The following is a 14,568-nucleotide window of genomic DNA, read 5'->3' on the forward strand; positions in this document are numbered from 1 at the left end:
ACTAAACATTTTCTCATTCTGTTACATCAGAAAAAGAGTATTCAATTATATGTATAATTGTACTGGACAATATAGAACTGTGTTTAAAACAAATTGTTTCAAATATCGACGATAAAATAAAATAAATGTTAATAAAAAATATTTAAATGTACAAATCTGCGAAAATAATTAAATTCGTGCGTAATGCAGCAAAAATTACACTTGACTGAGTTTTTCATCAATATAACCATATATATATAAAAACTGAATAACTTCCCTTAACATATAAATGAACTGCTAATCATATCAAATTTCTCTGAAACTGTATGCACGACTATTATTATATAACATAGATTAAAATAAAGTGTGCTTATAATCAAATTAGCAAGAATAAAAGATTAAACATGAAAATATTTAAAATATATAAGAAATATATAAAAATACTTGTACGTATTTAAAAACATGTATTATTTTTCTAAGAAATTTTTATTATGCCAAAAGAGCTATTTGTAGAAACTCAAGTATGAGTCAACGGTGTCTAGTTCACGGGCATCTGGTATAAAACCGGCGAATAAAACCGGGTTGGTCGTCTTTCATCATTAACGGTCTCTATAGCCACATAGACGACGCCCTGCCGCACGAGAAATTCCACAAGGGGTACGAACGACTTCCACCCTGTCGGAACTTATGCTACCGCTTTAGCAGGGAGAGCGTAGATAACCTTCGATCGAACGCGCGACCTCAATCGAAGTTCATCCGAGTACGAAAGATCGGAGTGCTCACACGGACACAAATAATACGATCAATTACGCGGTAACTTCCCTCGTTACTTTATACACCAACGATGATGTAGTGCAACCGCGAGCTCCGAGAGTTAATATAAAAAATTGCGTTGTAAGTCGCGTTTAATTATGTCATCGTATAGAATCAAGTTACTTTATATTTAAAAGGTTAGTTATTTTTACTTAATTTGCTTTATATTTATTTTATTAAAACCATCAAGAATTCTATAATGTTTATATAGACAACGCATTTTATTTAGAAAAATATCAATTTTTATATTTGCACTGTAATCTATATACGATTTTGAATGAATAGTTAGCTGTTAATTATCACTATTTTATCTGATTAAAACTTTCTGTAATCGCTGTCCAAATAATTGTTAAAATTTAAGTTGTTCATTATTATAGAAAAGTAAAGAATGTATATATTGTAAAGAATAAATTAATCCAAAGTTTTGAGATATTTTCTTTAAAACTCTAAAGTTTTTGCTGTTTACTTTATCCTCAACAATTTTTAAATGTGTAATAAATATTTTCTGTTATATCACGATCTTGTATAAATAAGATAAATTTTAATGAAAGATTAAACTGAGATGAAATAAATTTGCATTTTATTATGCAATTTCCTGATATGCATTAAAGATATGCAAGATACTCGTCGGATTGACATTTAAATTCATAATGCGGCCAACTTGAGTTGGTTACGCACTGTTAAATTAATAACCCATTGTAACCGAATTAATGATCCGCTCATCCGCGAACGAGAATCATAGTAGTTGCGGTTAGTGGAACGTGGCTAGAGCATACCTACAGTTATTGGTTCCCATTCAATTATTGGAGCCTGTCTCCCCTCTGCGTTCTGTCAGTGTTCTACTCACATAGAATATTATATTGTATAACATATAAAATGAGAATGCTTTTGAGGGAAAATTACGAATTACTTATAAAGGTAAAGTAAATTTTAAGACTTGAATCTTATTGTCAGAGTTCTCGAGTCTTTTATCTTAATTATATAATTATATTTATAGCAATATAAATTTATAGTAATACAGAATTAACATAAAGTTATGTATTTTTGGAAATTTGCATATAAAGGAATTTGTGTATGAAACATTTATTTATTTATTTAATCTCATTTCCTCTTTTTACATTTTGAATCTGATTTTAACATTCTCTGATATATATATAAATATTCTTATGAGCTACTGTGCCTAAAGTATTTTATTGCTAACTCCATAGAAATATATTTCGTGCCAATATCACACAATATTTAATTCCGTAAAAGCAAACGCGTAATGAAAACGCGGTTCTACGACGGTTAGCCAGAACGTCGTTGTAATTACATTGGAATTTATTTTCCAGTCCGTTGCCATTAGTACCGGAATATTATTTCATTGTTCCACTAATAACCGGCGTTGTATGCGAATTGTATGAAAGCAGATTTTCGCGCTTGCAACACGGTTTATATTTCCCCAATATCTCATTAAAAATCAAAATTCACTGTATTTGCTGTTGCCTTTTATTGATAAACGTTATTGATAATTATGATACACGTAATTGTTACATGCAATATTTTGTTCACAAATATAACAATTTTTAACTGATTCTTTTATACAAATTTCTCTTTTCTCTCTGTCGATTATATAATTACGTTAAGTATAAAATAATTTAGATTTTTATATAAAATTTACAAACTTCCCTAAGATATTTAAATGAAAATCCGTGTAATAATAAGTACATATTTACGTGACAAATTAATACGTATTCATAGTGGGAAAAAGGTCGGGTAGTCTATATTTCAAATAAAATATTTTTTATGTCAACCTTACGATTCCGCCAGGACTTACCGCTTCTTCCGGTTGGCGTCGGCGCGGACGTGGACCTGCCGGTGGGCTCCGGAATCGGGTAGGGTAGGTCACAGCATTCCCGCTCGGGGAATTCACTGGCGCGAGCGCAGCAGCAGGACAGCGCGACGAGCAGCGTCGTCAGGGTCGTCAGTAGAGGCCGCGAGCGCGACGTGAGCGTCCCGGCGACGCGCGCCGTTAGACCGTCATGCCTCGTCATCGGTCCTCCTACCAGTCGGCCAGAGCCGATTCGGGGACTGCGAGCAAGACTCCTGCGCTGCGAGATCTTCCCGCCCGCAGCATCCTGCGGGCTTTGGTACCGTTCGGTCTCCCAAGAGCCGCCGCCGCCGCCGCCGCCGCCGCCACCGCGAGTCACCTCGGTGGTCCCCGCGGCGCGATCTTCATCGTCATCACACATACACACTCGAATCCTACACCCGCAGGACCGACTCCCGCCAGCGGAAGCGCGGCTCGTCCGCAGAATCAATGGCGCGGCAAACGGAAACTTGTCCTGTAGCTCTCAATGTTGCAGCGACCGCTTCGAGATGTCACTTAACTATTCTCGAGCTGCTTCCTGTCTCGATTCGATCATTAAGATAATCCGTAATAAGTTCTTGATCGTGCGGTGATCTCTCTTGAGCAAGTCGACTAAATGCGGAATTGTATGCGGATTTAGATATTTCACCTCGGAAGCGTTCATTGAGATTTTTTTTACTGAGAGAGATTCCTCCTCCCTTACCGATTTGAATCCGAAGCGGAAACTTTATTTCTAGCAAAGTATTAATGGATCGAGACTTTTTACTTAGAAACTTGAATGCTGACGAATTATTCTTCCAATACCGGAGGATGTTGTTCCCTGGTACACCATATAAAGTAGATAGAAAATGGAAGAGTCTAAACAATTTGATAAAGTATTCATCGTATTAAATTTCTATTGTTAACAATTTTGCTTTTGAAGCTACGGAATCTATAAAGCATACTTCCAATGTCGCGATTGTTATTTTTATTGCAATACATGATTTTTTAGAAAAATCAAAATTATGTACGTAAGAACGAAACAAATTGCTCGTCGTCGAAGTATTCAGTATAATTTTATCATGAGAGAAAGCTTTTTCTCCTCTCTTACAAATTCATAATTTATGAATCCTTTTTGAGATACTGAGGATCTTTTTCTAGCGAGGCGTTTAAATGGATCCAAGGATAAATACTTTGTGGAACGTTCCCCAACATTTTTCATTAAAACGCTACTTTTAAAGATCTTTTCTGCAAAATTGGGATCTGTTTAAGACTCATAGCACTCAGAGCATCCTCGAGTATTAAGTTTAAGACACTTTCAAAAAATATTGCACTATTCTCCACTCTTTCTCCGCACTGAATCCTATTATTCTTTAATATTTAAGATCTACGAGTTCCTCCGAATTCTAAAACAGCGAGGATCTTTTGAGCAACACACGGCTTTGATTGGAAGAATATCGAAATTATAAAAAGACGCCTCTCTCGAAAACCAAGAATCTCGTGGATGTTTCTTGAGGTAGCGAGAATCACGCGGTCTTCTCATTCACCGTTGCCGAATCGTAATACACGCGCGCACACACACTAATAATTTATCAGTCGAACCTTAGCGATCTTCTGGAGAACTGAGTCATCCGCGATCAATATGAAATCAATCTTCTCCGCGCAATCTCACCGCTGACGGATTCTGCAATTGTTGTCACTTACAAAGATGATTAGTTCGATGATTCACGATAACGACTATCATATTTCCGCGAGATCGATCTTGCTCTCCGAAAAAAAAAATCAATTGCCGCCGATTTCGCAGCGGCGTCACGATCTTCCTCGGAAGTGGATCAGCGTTTGGCTTTTTTCTCAAATGCGTGTCTCTCCTGAGGAAGCGTGTGCTTGCGGTTTCCGAGAGCTCGGAAGCGGATATTCGTTCGAAGGCTCTCCGAAAGAATCTTGTCCTCGTGTCGCGGCACTTCGCGGTCGCGTTTTCGCGATTCGGAGTCGAGAGCGCTGCGTCGTGGCGGCGTCCCGACGCCCAATGACGTTGAGGCCGTTCGCCATACGAGCGAGAGCCCACCGCGAGGACGCCCATCCCCGCCAACTCTGCACTCACCGCTCGTCGACACGCGATAGCTTCTGCGCACGAACTGGCGCTGGTTCGCTCGCCCGTGTGGGGTATACGGGGTGTCGCAACTTTTTGTCACACCAAAGAGAACAGACTGATGACTTCATGTTATGACATCAATAATTTTTAAAAAGTTTTGATATAAGCAACTGAAATATATGAAAATAATGAAAATTATATATACTTTGAAATTATACATAGACCAAAAATACAAATTGAATACTTTGTTTTAAAAAAAAAAAAACCATCTTCGATAATTTTAATTATTGAAAATAACTAGTAATAATTTAAAAAACGTTTAAATAATAAATAGAAAATAATAAATAGAAAGACTTATTAATTTAAAATATAAATACGGTTAACAAAGGAAACATAAAAGTTTGACTTTCATGCTTCTTCGTTAACTACATTTATATTTTTAAAAACTTTAATTTTTAGTTAGTTTTCATTCAATCTCAATATAGAAGAAAATTTCCAGCATTAATTATCAAATAATTTTAAATCTGGATAACGCATATGTTTTATATCTTTTTAAAGATACAATAAGAATATTTGTACACAGATAATATATGAAAAAATATATGAAAAAATCTTGTAATCAAGTTTTAAACTGAGAAATAAATATCAAATGCTATATTCAAAAATAAGGGATTTCTCATTGATTTGTACTTGACAAATCAATTTTGACGAGATTCTATTGGAGAACCCTCGGCTTATATGAAAATCCGCGACTCATACGAAGAGGGACAATGCGGTATAAATCCGGAACACCCCATAGGGGGTGTACAGGTGTATGTGTGTGTGTGTATGTGTGTGTGGGGCTGCTCGTTGCAGGTGTGCAGGTGGAGTGCTACGACGGTGTCGTCCCGTCGAATCGAGCCGAGCGGCTCCGAGCGAAACTACCCCCGGCTAGCAGCTAGGCTGCCGCCGTGCCGCACCGCGAAACGAACGTGCGACCCTCGTTCAGCGTTGTGTGCGCCGTTCCTGACCTCGTTTTGCCCCGGCTTGTCGAGGTCGGTTACGCGGAAGTGCCCGCCGGCACGGCCGGCTCCACTATGGTCGCCGCTCGTAACCGGACTGGGGATGTTTAAATATAACGGGGTATCGATACCTTCACTCGTTCGGCATCAAATACCGCAAACATCGATGACTATCCGATACTTTCTGCGAACAGCGTTGTTACTTTACTTACAGTACGAGCAGCGCCGAGAAATAAAATTGCTTGAATCAGCAATGAATCAGCGAAAACAAAGATAGATGATCATTACGAATGTGTGCGAGTATTTCGAAATTACAATTCGCAGGTAATTGTAAACGTTTTTTATTCGCCACAACAAGCGGGCCAATATTTTGCACTTAATACTGTATTCCAGAAATTGTATATTTATAAACAAAAATATCGAAATATTTAATATCATCAAATACTTCCGCAATAAAAATAAACTGCGAGTGAATGTTTTCTCCATAAAGGGAATTAAGTTAAAAGTTATTGTAAAAATATAATTTATATTTGTTAAAAAATGAGTGTAATTGTCTATTTAATAAAACAAATTTAATATAGTTTTATTAAAACTATAAACAATTAAAAATAAATGCTAATAAAATGATTTAGAACATTTTAATTAAGTGTATATATATATATATATATATATATATACATATATTTTATATAAGTAAATACAATTATTTAAAATCATATTTTACATAACATTATTCTGTCATAATTAAATTTTGTTAAAATTTTAATTATGACAGAAGAAGAGATTTTTGCAGAGAATTTACGAGAAGTCATATATAACCTAAATTTTCCATTTAGAAGTTCAAAATTTATAAAAATTTATTTATTATTGGATAATATTTATATAAAACACTATATAATTTATATTTATATAGAATGTTTATGTAGAAATTCTCTACATAATTAAAAATTGTTTTATTTCTTTTAAAATGATTTTTTTGTATAAATAAGAACATTTTCAAACGTAAGAAATTTCATATAATTAATATTTTTCGTATCAATGGCTGGGGATCAAATTTAATTGTTTAATCTTAACTATTAATAAAAATTATATAATAAGCAAAAGAATTGACAATTAAATAATTGAATTAGTACTAGAACAACAGAATAAAAAAAAATATAGTGTGTAATTTTTCTCTATATCTTCTGTCACTTTTCGATATGGATGATATTATACAAGATAGCATACCTTTGTTTAAATAAATTTAATTAAATACCATTACTTGCGTCAATCAGCAAAAAGTTGGTATGATCGGAATTAATCGGGACTAAATGCACACACGCAATATATTATTTTACCACAGATTCAGCTATCGACAACTTTCTATCCTGCGGCACAAAATTGGCATCCGAAATCGTGTAACTCTTTGGTCGCGCGTTCTAATTTTCATTTTGCTTTTTCTCGATCAATGAGTGTGAAATTAACCCTCGAGCGTCATACTTTACTAAGTTACGCATTCTAATGCAATAATTTATTGCTCTGGAATAATATACTCTCTGCAATTTGTTAAAGATATTAACTCAAAAATAAAATTATTAAACACATTATAAAAATATGTTGTGTAATATATATATGTTTGTAACATCATCTACAAATAAATACTAAAAATTTGTAAGATATAATAATATCAAAGCACATTTTTGCTATGTAAAGTTTATCTTAAAATAAGTAAAAGATGCATATGTGAATATGTATAAAATTTATAAATTACTTTATACTTTGGATATATAAATATATTATATCATTGAATTGTTACTTTTAGTATAATACAACTATAATTTCTAATTCTGATCAGGTTACGCTTTATTTTCCATCGCTAATGTAAAAGGATATGAGCGGTGCACAATCGTAATTCAGCTGCGTCCATTAAACGCGATTGCACTAATATTGGCGCGTGATATTAACTAAGTTTAATTGCTAGATCGTAATTGTTTGATTAGTTGAGTGCTGAAGTGCTGATGGATCACGTCGCATCGATTTCTGCTCTTCGTTTGATTGCGATCGTTTTAGGCTCAAGACATAATCTTATTAACACAACATTCAAATACTTTGTTTTAATATATAAAATATGCAAAGCTACTAGTTTTCCTCTTTTTATTTTTCTTTTTTAGAAAATTTTTTCATAAACTGTTTCAGATAAAAATTTATCATAATCAAACATTATTATCTCTTATACATTATTATTTTAATATTTTAAGATAATATAATATAAAGATATAATGTGTACAATTTATGCACAATTTAAACCTTAATCTAAAATTTATTTATGTTAAAATTAAATAGAATGTTACGTTTAAAATTAAGTAAAATATCAAATATATGTATATACGATTGTTAATTTACAATATAAATAAAAACTTGCATAGCAGTATTGATATTGTTTTTGAGATATTTTTCTTTTGACTCGTACTCGACTAGTATATATGTGACATCTAGATAATAAATCTATGCAATATGTATATATAACAATATAAACTTGTGGAAAAAATCGATATATTTTTGTTAAAAATATTTCTGACAGTAGACTAAACCAAGACTAGCTAACCTTGCAAGTAGTGCAAGTATCTGACGAGTCAGACACTTTGCAGCAGTGAAGCAAGCATTTATTTAATGAGACAGGTGTCGTTCTTGTCAGTAGTAAAAGTCTATCATATATCCAACAGATTATCATAATAATGAAATTATGACTTCGGTCTGACAAATAAAGATAATTTATAGTGGTTAAACAAAAATTCGCGAACTAAGTTCAAATTCATGTTACTTTTATATAATTTTTTTTCATATAATAAATTTTTATCAGAATGCTATCATATTGCGTTTCTTACAATAATACCTTATCAAGTTTATCGTTTTGTGCAATTCAAATATTTCAAAATATTTGAATCAAAAACAGTAAATATCAAAAAATTGAGTTGTTCAATTAATTGTCATTGTTAAACTAATTTTAGTATTAGATAAATATTACTTCTGAAGTTTGATACAAAATGTTTGATATAAAATTATATACCTATGTAATTTATGTAAAGAATTTATTAAATTTATGTAAAGAAGCATCTATTTTTTATATTACATTTTTTATAAATCAATTTCTTAAATATTTCTATTTTTCTAAGTTTTATATTCTTTCTTATTATCAGATTTTTTTATTAATTTTACTCTAATGGAAGAAGATATCTGGGATTTACTTTCTCAGCAATATTATTAATGGATATGCAATATAAATGTGACTAAAAAATAAATCGAAATAAGTTAATCACAAGTAAATGTATTACTCTAGAAAATATTAGAAATTAGATATAGTACATATTTTCAAATTTAACTCTAATCATTTATTCTTCGATTATATTTTTCTGGCCGCTTTTAAAATAGATTATATGATTCAGACTATTTTGTTGCAGGCCATCTAACTACCCACTACCGAAATTCATATTTCAGAAAATTGATCCAATATATTATTATTATCTTCGGCACGAAGAAGTTTACGATCGACATACACTGGGAAAGTGGTAGAGAGTACGGAATTAGCGTAACGAAGCAATATTTCACGAAGCTGGCGCGACTCACCTAGGTTTATTTCGGCAACTGCAACGTCACCGAGTGCAAATAGGATTCGTGAAAGAAATTCTAAAGGTCACGGAGCCGACGGTCACGCAACCACGATCGTGCAACGTACGCCCTAAACCACAAGAGACGCTTCTCAAGTTCGGTGATTTATCTAGCGCTCGCGAGTACCCGATGTGTATTTATAGCGTCGACCAAGTGCTTCGATCGGTCACTTTGGACGAAGTTAAAGGCCGTACGAGGTCAGCTGCGCGTGTCATTGCTTCATACTAGCTATAGACAATTCAAAAATTGCCGGAGTCCCAATCTGTATTCTCTAATAAAATAATGCCAAAGTTAATTAAAGATACATAAATCTATATATTAGTAATTATATGATACCGCCATAAAAAATTGAAAAAATATGAATTACAATTTTTTTTACAAAAGACAATATAATTTACAAACTCGTTTTGACACATTATAAAAGATTGTTTCTGATTACCTGATTTAAATGATTTTATTGCTGTGGCTGACATGCTTATTTAATGACAATCCTAAGTTTATTCATTTTAAATTATTTTACATTAGATTTAAAATAATCTCTGAAGCTAATAAATTAGTCTTTACATATACATTCTCAAAGTGGCTTAGATGATCAAATTATACTATTAATACATTGATAAATATTAATCAGTCAATCGATTGGACAATGATATTAATATACAATAACGTTGGAGACAAATACAAATTGAAACTACCACATTATGGGATCGAAAAGTTATTTACTCAGGAGAACGAAATAATACGCTGGAAAATAATGCGGAATTTATTCATTGAGTCTAATTTACGCGGAAAATTTAATCATGTAATTACACTTTGGCTACCTTAATGACAATTTGTAACGTGGTTCGGCATGTGCTTGCGTAACGATTATTAGTGGAATCCCGCTAATCAGCGGTATAAGCGGATTATTGCGTTGATATTGCGGAATGATAGACACGCTTAAGATTGTTACCAACGAACACAACTCATTATAAATAAAAAACTATTTTTATTATTTAATCTTAAGTAAAGATAGAAATATTTAATCCTTTTACAAATTAGAATTAGTTAGTTTTTTAATTCTTTTAATTATTTAAAATCTTTGAAAATGTTAAAATATTTAAATTTGATTTCTAATCTTGCAATACAATAACAATATATCAGCTAAAAGCTTTAATTGAACTTAGGAAAAAATAATATAAAAGTACCTTTTTATTAAACTTTGTTTAGTTTCATAAATTTTAAAGATTATATTAATCTGTAATAATAAAATTTTTTAAAGTAATGTAAAATAATGTATAAAATCCAGAATTAAATTAACTTAATTATTATTATAAGAATAATCTTGGAAATAATACGATAAATATAGTTTTTAATGAAATTAATAAAAAATAATTTGTTAACATTTTCCGATAAATCTTTATAAAAATAGAATATTAGTAAACTTAAAAGATAATAACAAGAATATTAGAAGAATATATATAGCATAATTAACTAATTATATAATAAAATAATGATTAAATAATGATTAAATTGATATTAAGTGAATATAAAACATTCGACTTACCTAATAAACTATTTGTCAAATATTTTAACATCTTATCTTTTCGATATATTGTTTTCCCCTTGATAATGAGTTAAATAATCAGCGATTCATTCCATTATGAGTTAAAGTTTTAGTTAAATTGCTCTACCAGTTTTTTTAGGTTTAATCTGCCAATGGTTTTGTGCCTTATCGAAGCCTTCTAATAATGCGATCGATAAAAAAGGGAGTATCGTATCTTAACGCGATCGTCCTTGACTTTGTTTGATTAGGTTCGTTGCCCTCGTCAAAGCGAGTTTCTTTGGTAGAACGATCACGTGCCAAATAACGTCTTCGAATTTAGTGTGAATCCTTTACAATCCGAAAAGTATGATCGATCGCACCCACGACAAAGTTGCGAATCTCAAACTAACCGCATAATAGCCCTCGGTGATCGCCAACTGCATCGCGACGCTATGATTTAAGTTAAAAGTAATTGCTGTGTATCGAGATTTATGGACTACAGCTCGCGAAGTTTGCCGGTAAAAATACTACTTGTGAAAATAATGGGTAGAATATTCGTGCTATTTAACGAAGACAGTCGATATATAGAACAGACAGAGTTCGATTGAGAAGAGATTTCCGACCTCAATATTTTTACTATACTTTTAAAGTTGAACGTTATTTTTTAAGCAAGATTAAGAAATATCGTACTGTAACGAGAATTAATTTAATTCTATTATATATTTCTGAATTACTTAAAAAATTTAAGTCTCTGCATTTCTCTTGCATTCGTACATTTTCCAATAATCTTTAAATCAATCAAAAATATTGAATGTCCAAAAATCTTTTAAGATTCGCTTTAAAATCAGAATATCCATTTTATTTAAACTTATTATTATTATTTTATTTAATTAAATTTCTTAAGTAATTCAGAAATATGCTCATAGAACTCTCTAATTATTTCTAGCTGAGAAGAAAACATCATTAAAATTTAATAGAGAAAGAATAATAAAACTAGACGAATTATAATAGAATTAAATTAATTCTTCTTGCAGTATGATATTCCTTAATCTCGATTAAAAAAAATAACGTCTTAATTCTATTCGCGATAGAAACACGTGATGCAGACCAAAGTAATTGTTCCGAACGATCAAAGTGAGACGAGCACTTCGTGTGCCGTTGATACGCTCGAAAGATTTATGAGCGTGTAGCGAGAAAGCGAGGCCCACGATTCAACGATGCGGGCGGGGGGAGGGGGGGGGGAGGAGGGCGAAACGCAGATAGTCTCGTCGTTTTGTCATGTATGTCGGAAATCACATTCGGCGTGATATAATAGATTCGGCGGTTCATCGGTACGACGCGACGACGAGACGAGTGCAAGGATCGCGTCGGGATGCGAGCGTCACTGGGAGTCAACACCGGCGACAGTCAACACTCGGTCGTCGGTCTGCGGTCCGCGGGCGAGCTCAAGCGACAGGCAGCAGTACCTGCATAATGACTCGACTGCAGCCGTGCACTGCGGTGTGCGGGCTGTGCGCGATGCACCGATGCGGCCGGGCCAATCGTGGCAAGGCCATCCGCGCTGCGAAATGCATCGATGCATCTTTCACGCGTTGCCGGAGTCAGGGCCGTTCTAAAGTCTTCGCCTCGGAGGATATTCTTGCTCCTCCTCAGAGATGCTAAATAAATGCAACTTTCTATGTTTCTGTTACAATTGTAAATCGTTTCGGAGGATTTTTATCCAAATTCCACTTGGGAGATATTTTGGAAATTTTACATTAATTTCTTCCAAGTTTTAAAACGGATTTTTATTAAGTTTTATTTAGTTTGGTTTCTCAAGAATTAACTTAATCATATGTGGCATTGTATACCTTTACATAAGTACATTTTTAATTAAATATTTATTTATCTCCGTAAATAGAATAAATTGTTTTTCAAAAATTGTTGTTGTCGTTTTATTGTGGAAATATTAAATCGGATTAGTTTCTTTGTGAATCCTTCCTGAATTATTTTTTTAGAACTATCTTTGATAATAATATTGATATATTTAATATTTATAATTATTTATAATTATTTATATAAATTATTTAATACATAAATGAATTTTGTTCCTATAATTGATGTACCATGATGTGTAATGTAATAATCAAATAAATTAAGAAAATTTAAATTTAATATTATTTTTATAGGTATTTTAATAAGACGAATGTAATTATCTTGATAGTAGTAAATTATATTATAGAAAGTTTCAATAAATTAACTCGCTCAGTAATGTATACAATTAGAGATTAACTTAATTCATTACTTTAAAAATATATTTTATTTTATATATAATGTATCTGTCACAATTTAATTTATTTGCGGTTTCTCTCTATGAAGTGATGACTTTTGTAACAAAACAGAAATCACTTCATCAACAATTCATTTCATCAACATTAAATCGTTTAAATTTACAAATATTTTTATTATTTTTAACGTTAGATGTAAATATATCTAAAAGTTAATAGATTAAAACTAAATAGATATAGAATTTGAAATTTTTCATGTTTCACTTGCATTTTTAAGAGTAAGTCTTATGCATTTTATTATACCTATTTATACCTAGTTTTAAGGTTTCTTACGCAATTTATTACCTATAATCTAATAAATTTTTCCAAAATTAAGTATTAAGAGTAGAACAGAAAGAAACTTTAATGTAATAATTATTTTCTTCCGTGGATATAAGTAAATCGTACTTATCGACCTATTCATAATGTTAGCAACACAGAAGCTACTCTACAAGCGGTCTATCGGAATTCTATATTTGCTGCTGTAGATATTCTAAATAAACTGATTGAAAATACTGTACTATATTTTACTTTTTTATACTATATATTTCTTACTACAAATCTTTTTGTTTTTTTTTTAATATAATAAAAAATCGTTGTGTAACGTAATAAATATTTGTTTAACTTTATTTTTTCTAAAAGCTACGAGATGTTATATATTTCCAATAAAAATTTTTCCATATATAATTATATAAATATATATTCATATATAAAAATATATAATTACATATTTTTATATATAGACATATTTTATATATAGAAGACTTCTAGATAATTATATCTCAGTATATCTAATACATAAAAATTTTTTTACCGAATTTCCAATCAATTTCATCAGAAGACATTGTCATCGAGTACTTTATTCTTCGCTTTGAAACTTATTAATATCATTTCAGACAAAAATTGATCATTCCCGCTTAAACACAAGTGATTTTCTGGAAATACAGGAGATACTTATCCAGAATAAGAAGACATTCCAAGATGATGTTCGGTACCTAGGACGATTATTAACTGATTTACCTGATAGAGTATATGTAGGAACGTGCGGCGAATAGTCCGTTTATCAAAATTTAAAAGACACAATTACATTATTTCGATGATGACGTATCAAAAACAACAAATAAACGCGGCGCTCGAACACTTGTTTCTGTGTACGTGTGACGTAGGCGTGTTGAGTTTTATGACCGCACCATGTTTATAAAAGTCACCTCGCGTTATCAGTCTTGTCCTAATGGTCGTATTGAGAGGATCGTAGAGCAAATCGCTTCACAGACAATGTAATTGCGTTAGAGATCATGACCAATGAAAATCAAGAAGACATATCTCGTGTCTGTATTAATCACCAGCATGTTCGCTCGTGCGACGTGACCGATTCCCGC

General features: G+C 32.0%; 1 protein-coding gene across 2 annotated transcripts in view; it reads right to left on the reverse strand.

The window, feature by feature from the left end:
• Gfrl (Glial cell line-derived neurotrophic family receptor-like) overlaps positions 1-4,723 on the reverse strand; it is a 264,405-nt gene extending 259,682 nt beyond the window's left edge. The window contains exons 1-2 of one of the 2 annotated variants that reach the window (XM_089073808.1): positions 4,223-4,723; positions 2,609-3,461 (exon numbers count right to left, since the gene is read on the reverse strand). In XM_089073808.1, the coding sequence (XP_088929934.1) occupies positions 2,609-3,023 (415 nt within the window). In that variant the 5' untranslated portion in view covers positions 3,024-3,461; positions 4,223-4,723. Of the gene's footprint in view, positions 1-2,608 lie in introns of both variants that reach the window. The other variant, XM_025217922.2, reaches the window with a different exon arrangement.
• Positions 4,724-14,568: the final 9,845 nt, after the last annotated feature.

Source organism: Pogonomyrmex barbatus, unplaced genomic scaffold (assembly GCF_055798465.1).
Source record: "Pogonomyrmex barbatus isolate J1 unplaced genomic scaffold, ASM5579846v1 scaffold16, whole genome shotgun sequence".
Lineage (NCBI taxonomy): Eukaryota > Metazoa > Arthropoda > Insecta > Hymenoptera > Formicidae > Pogonomyrmex > Pogonomyrmex barbatus.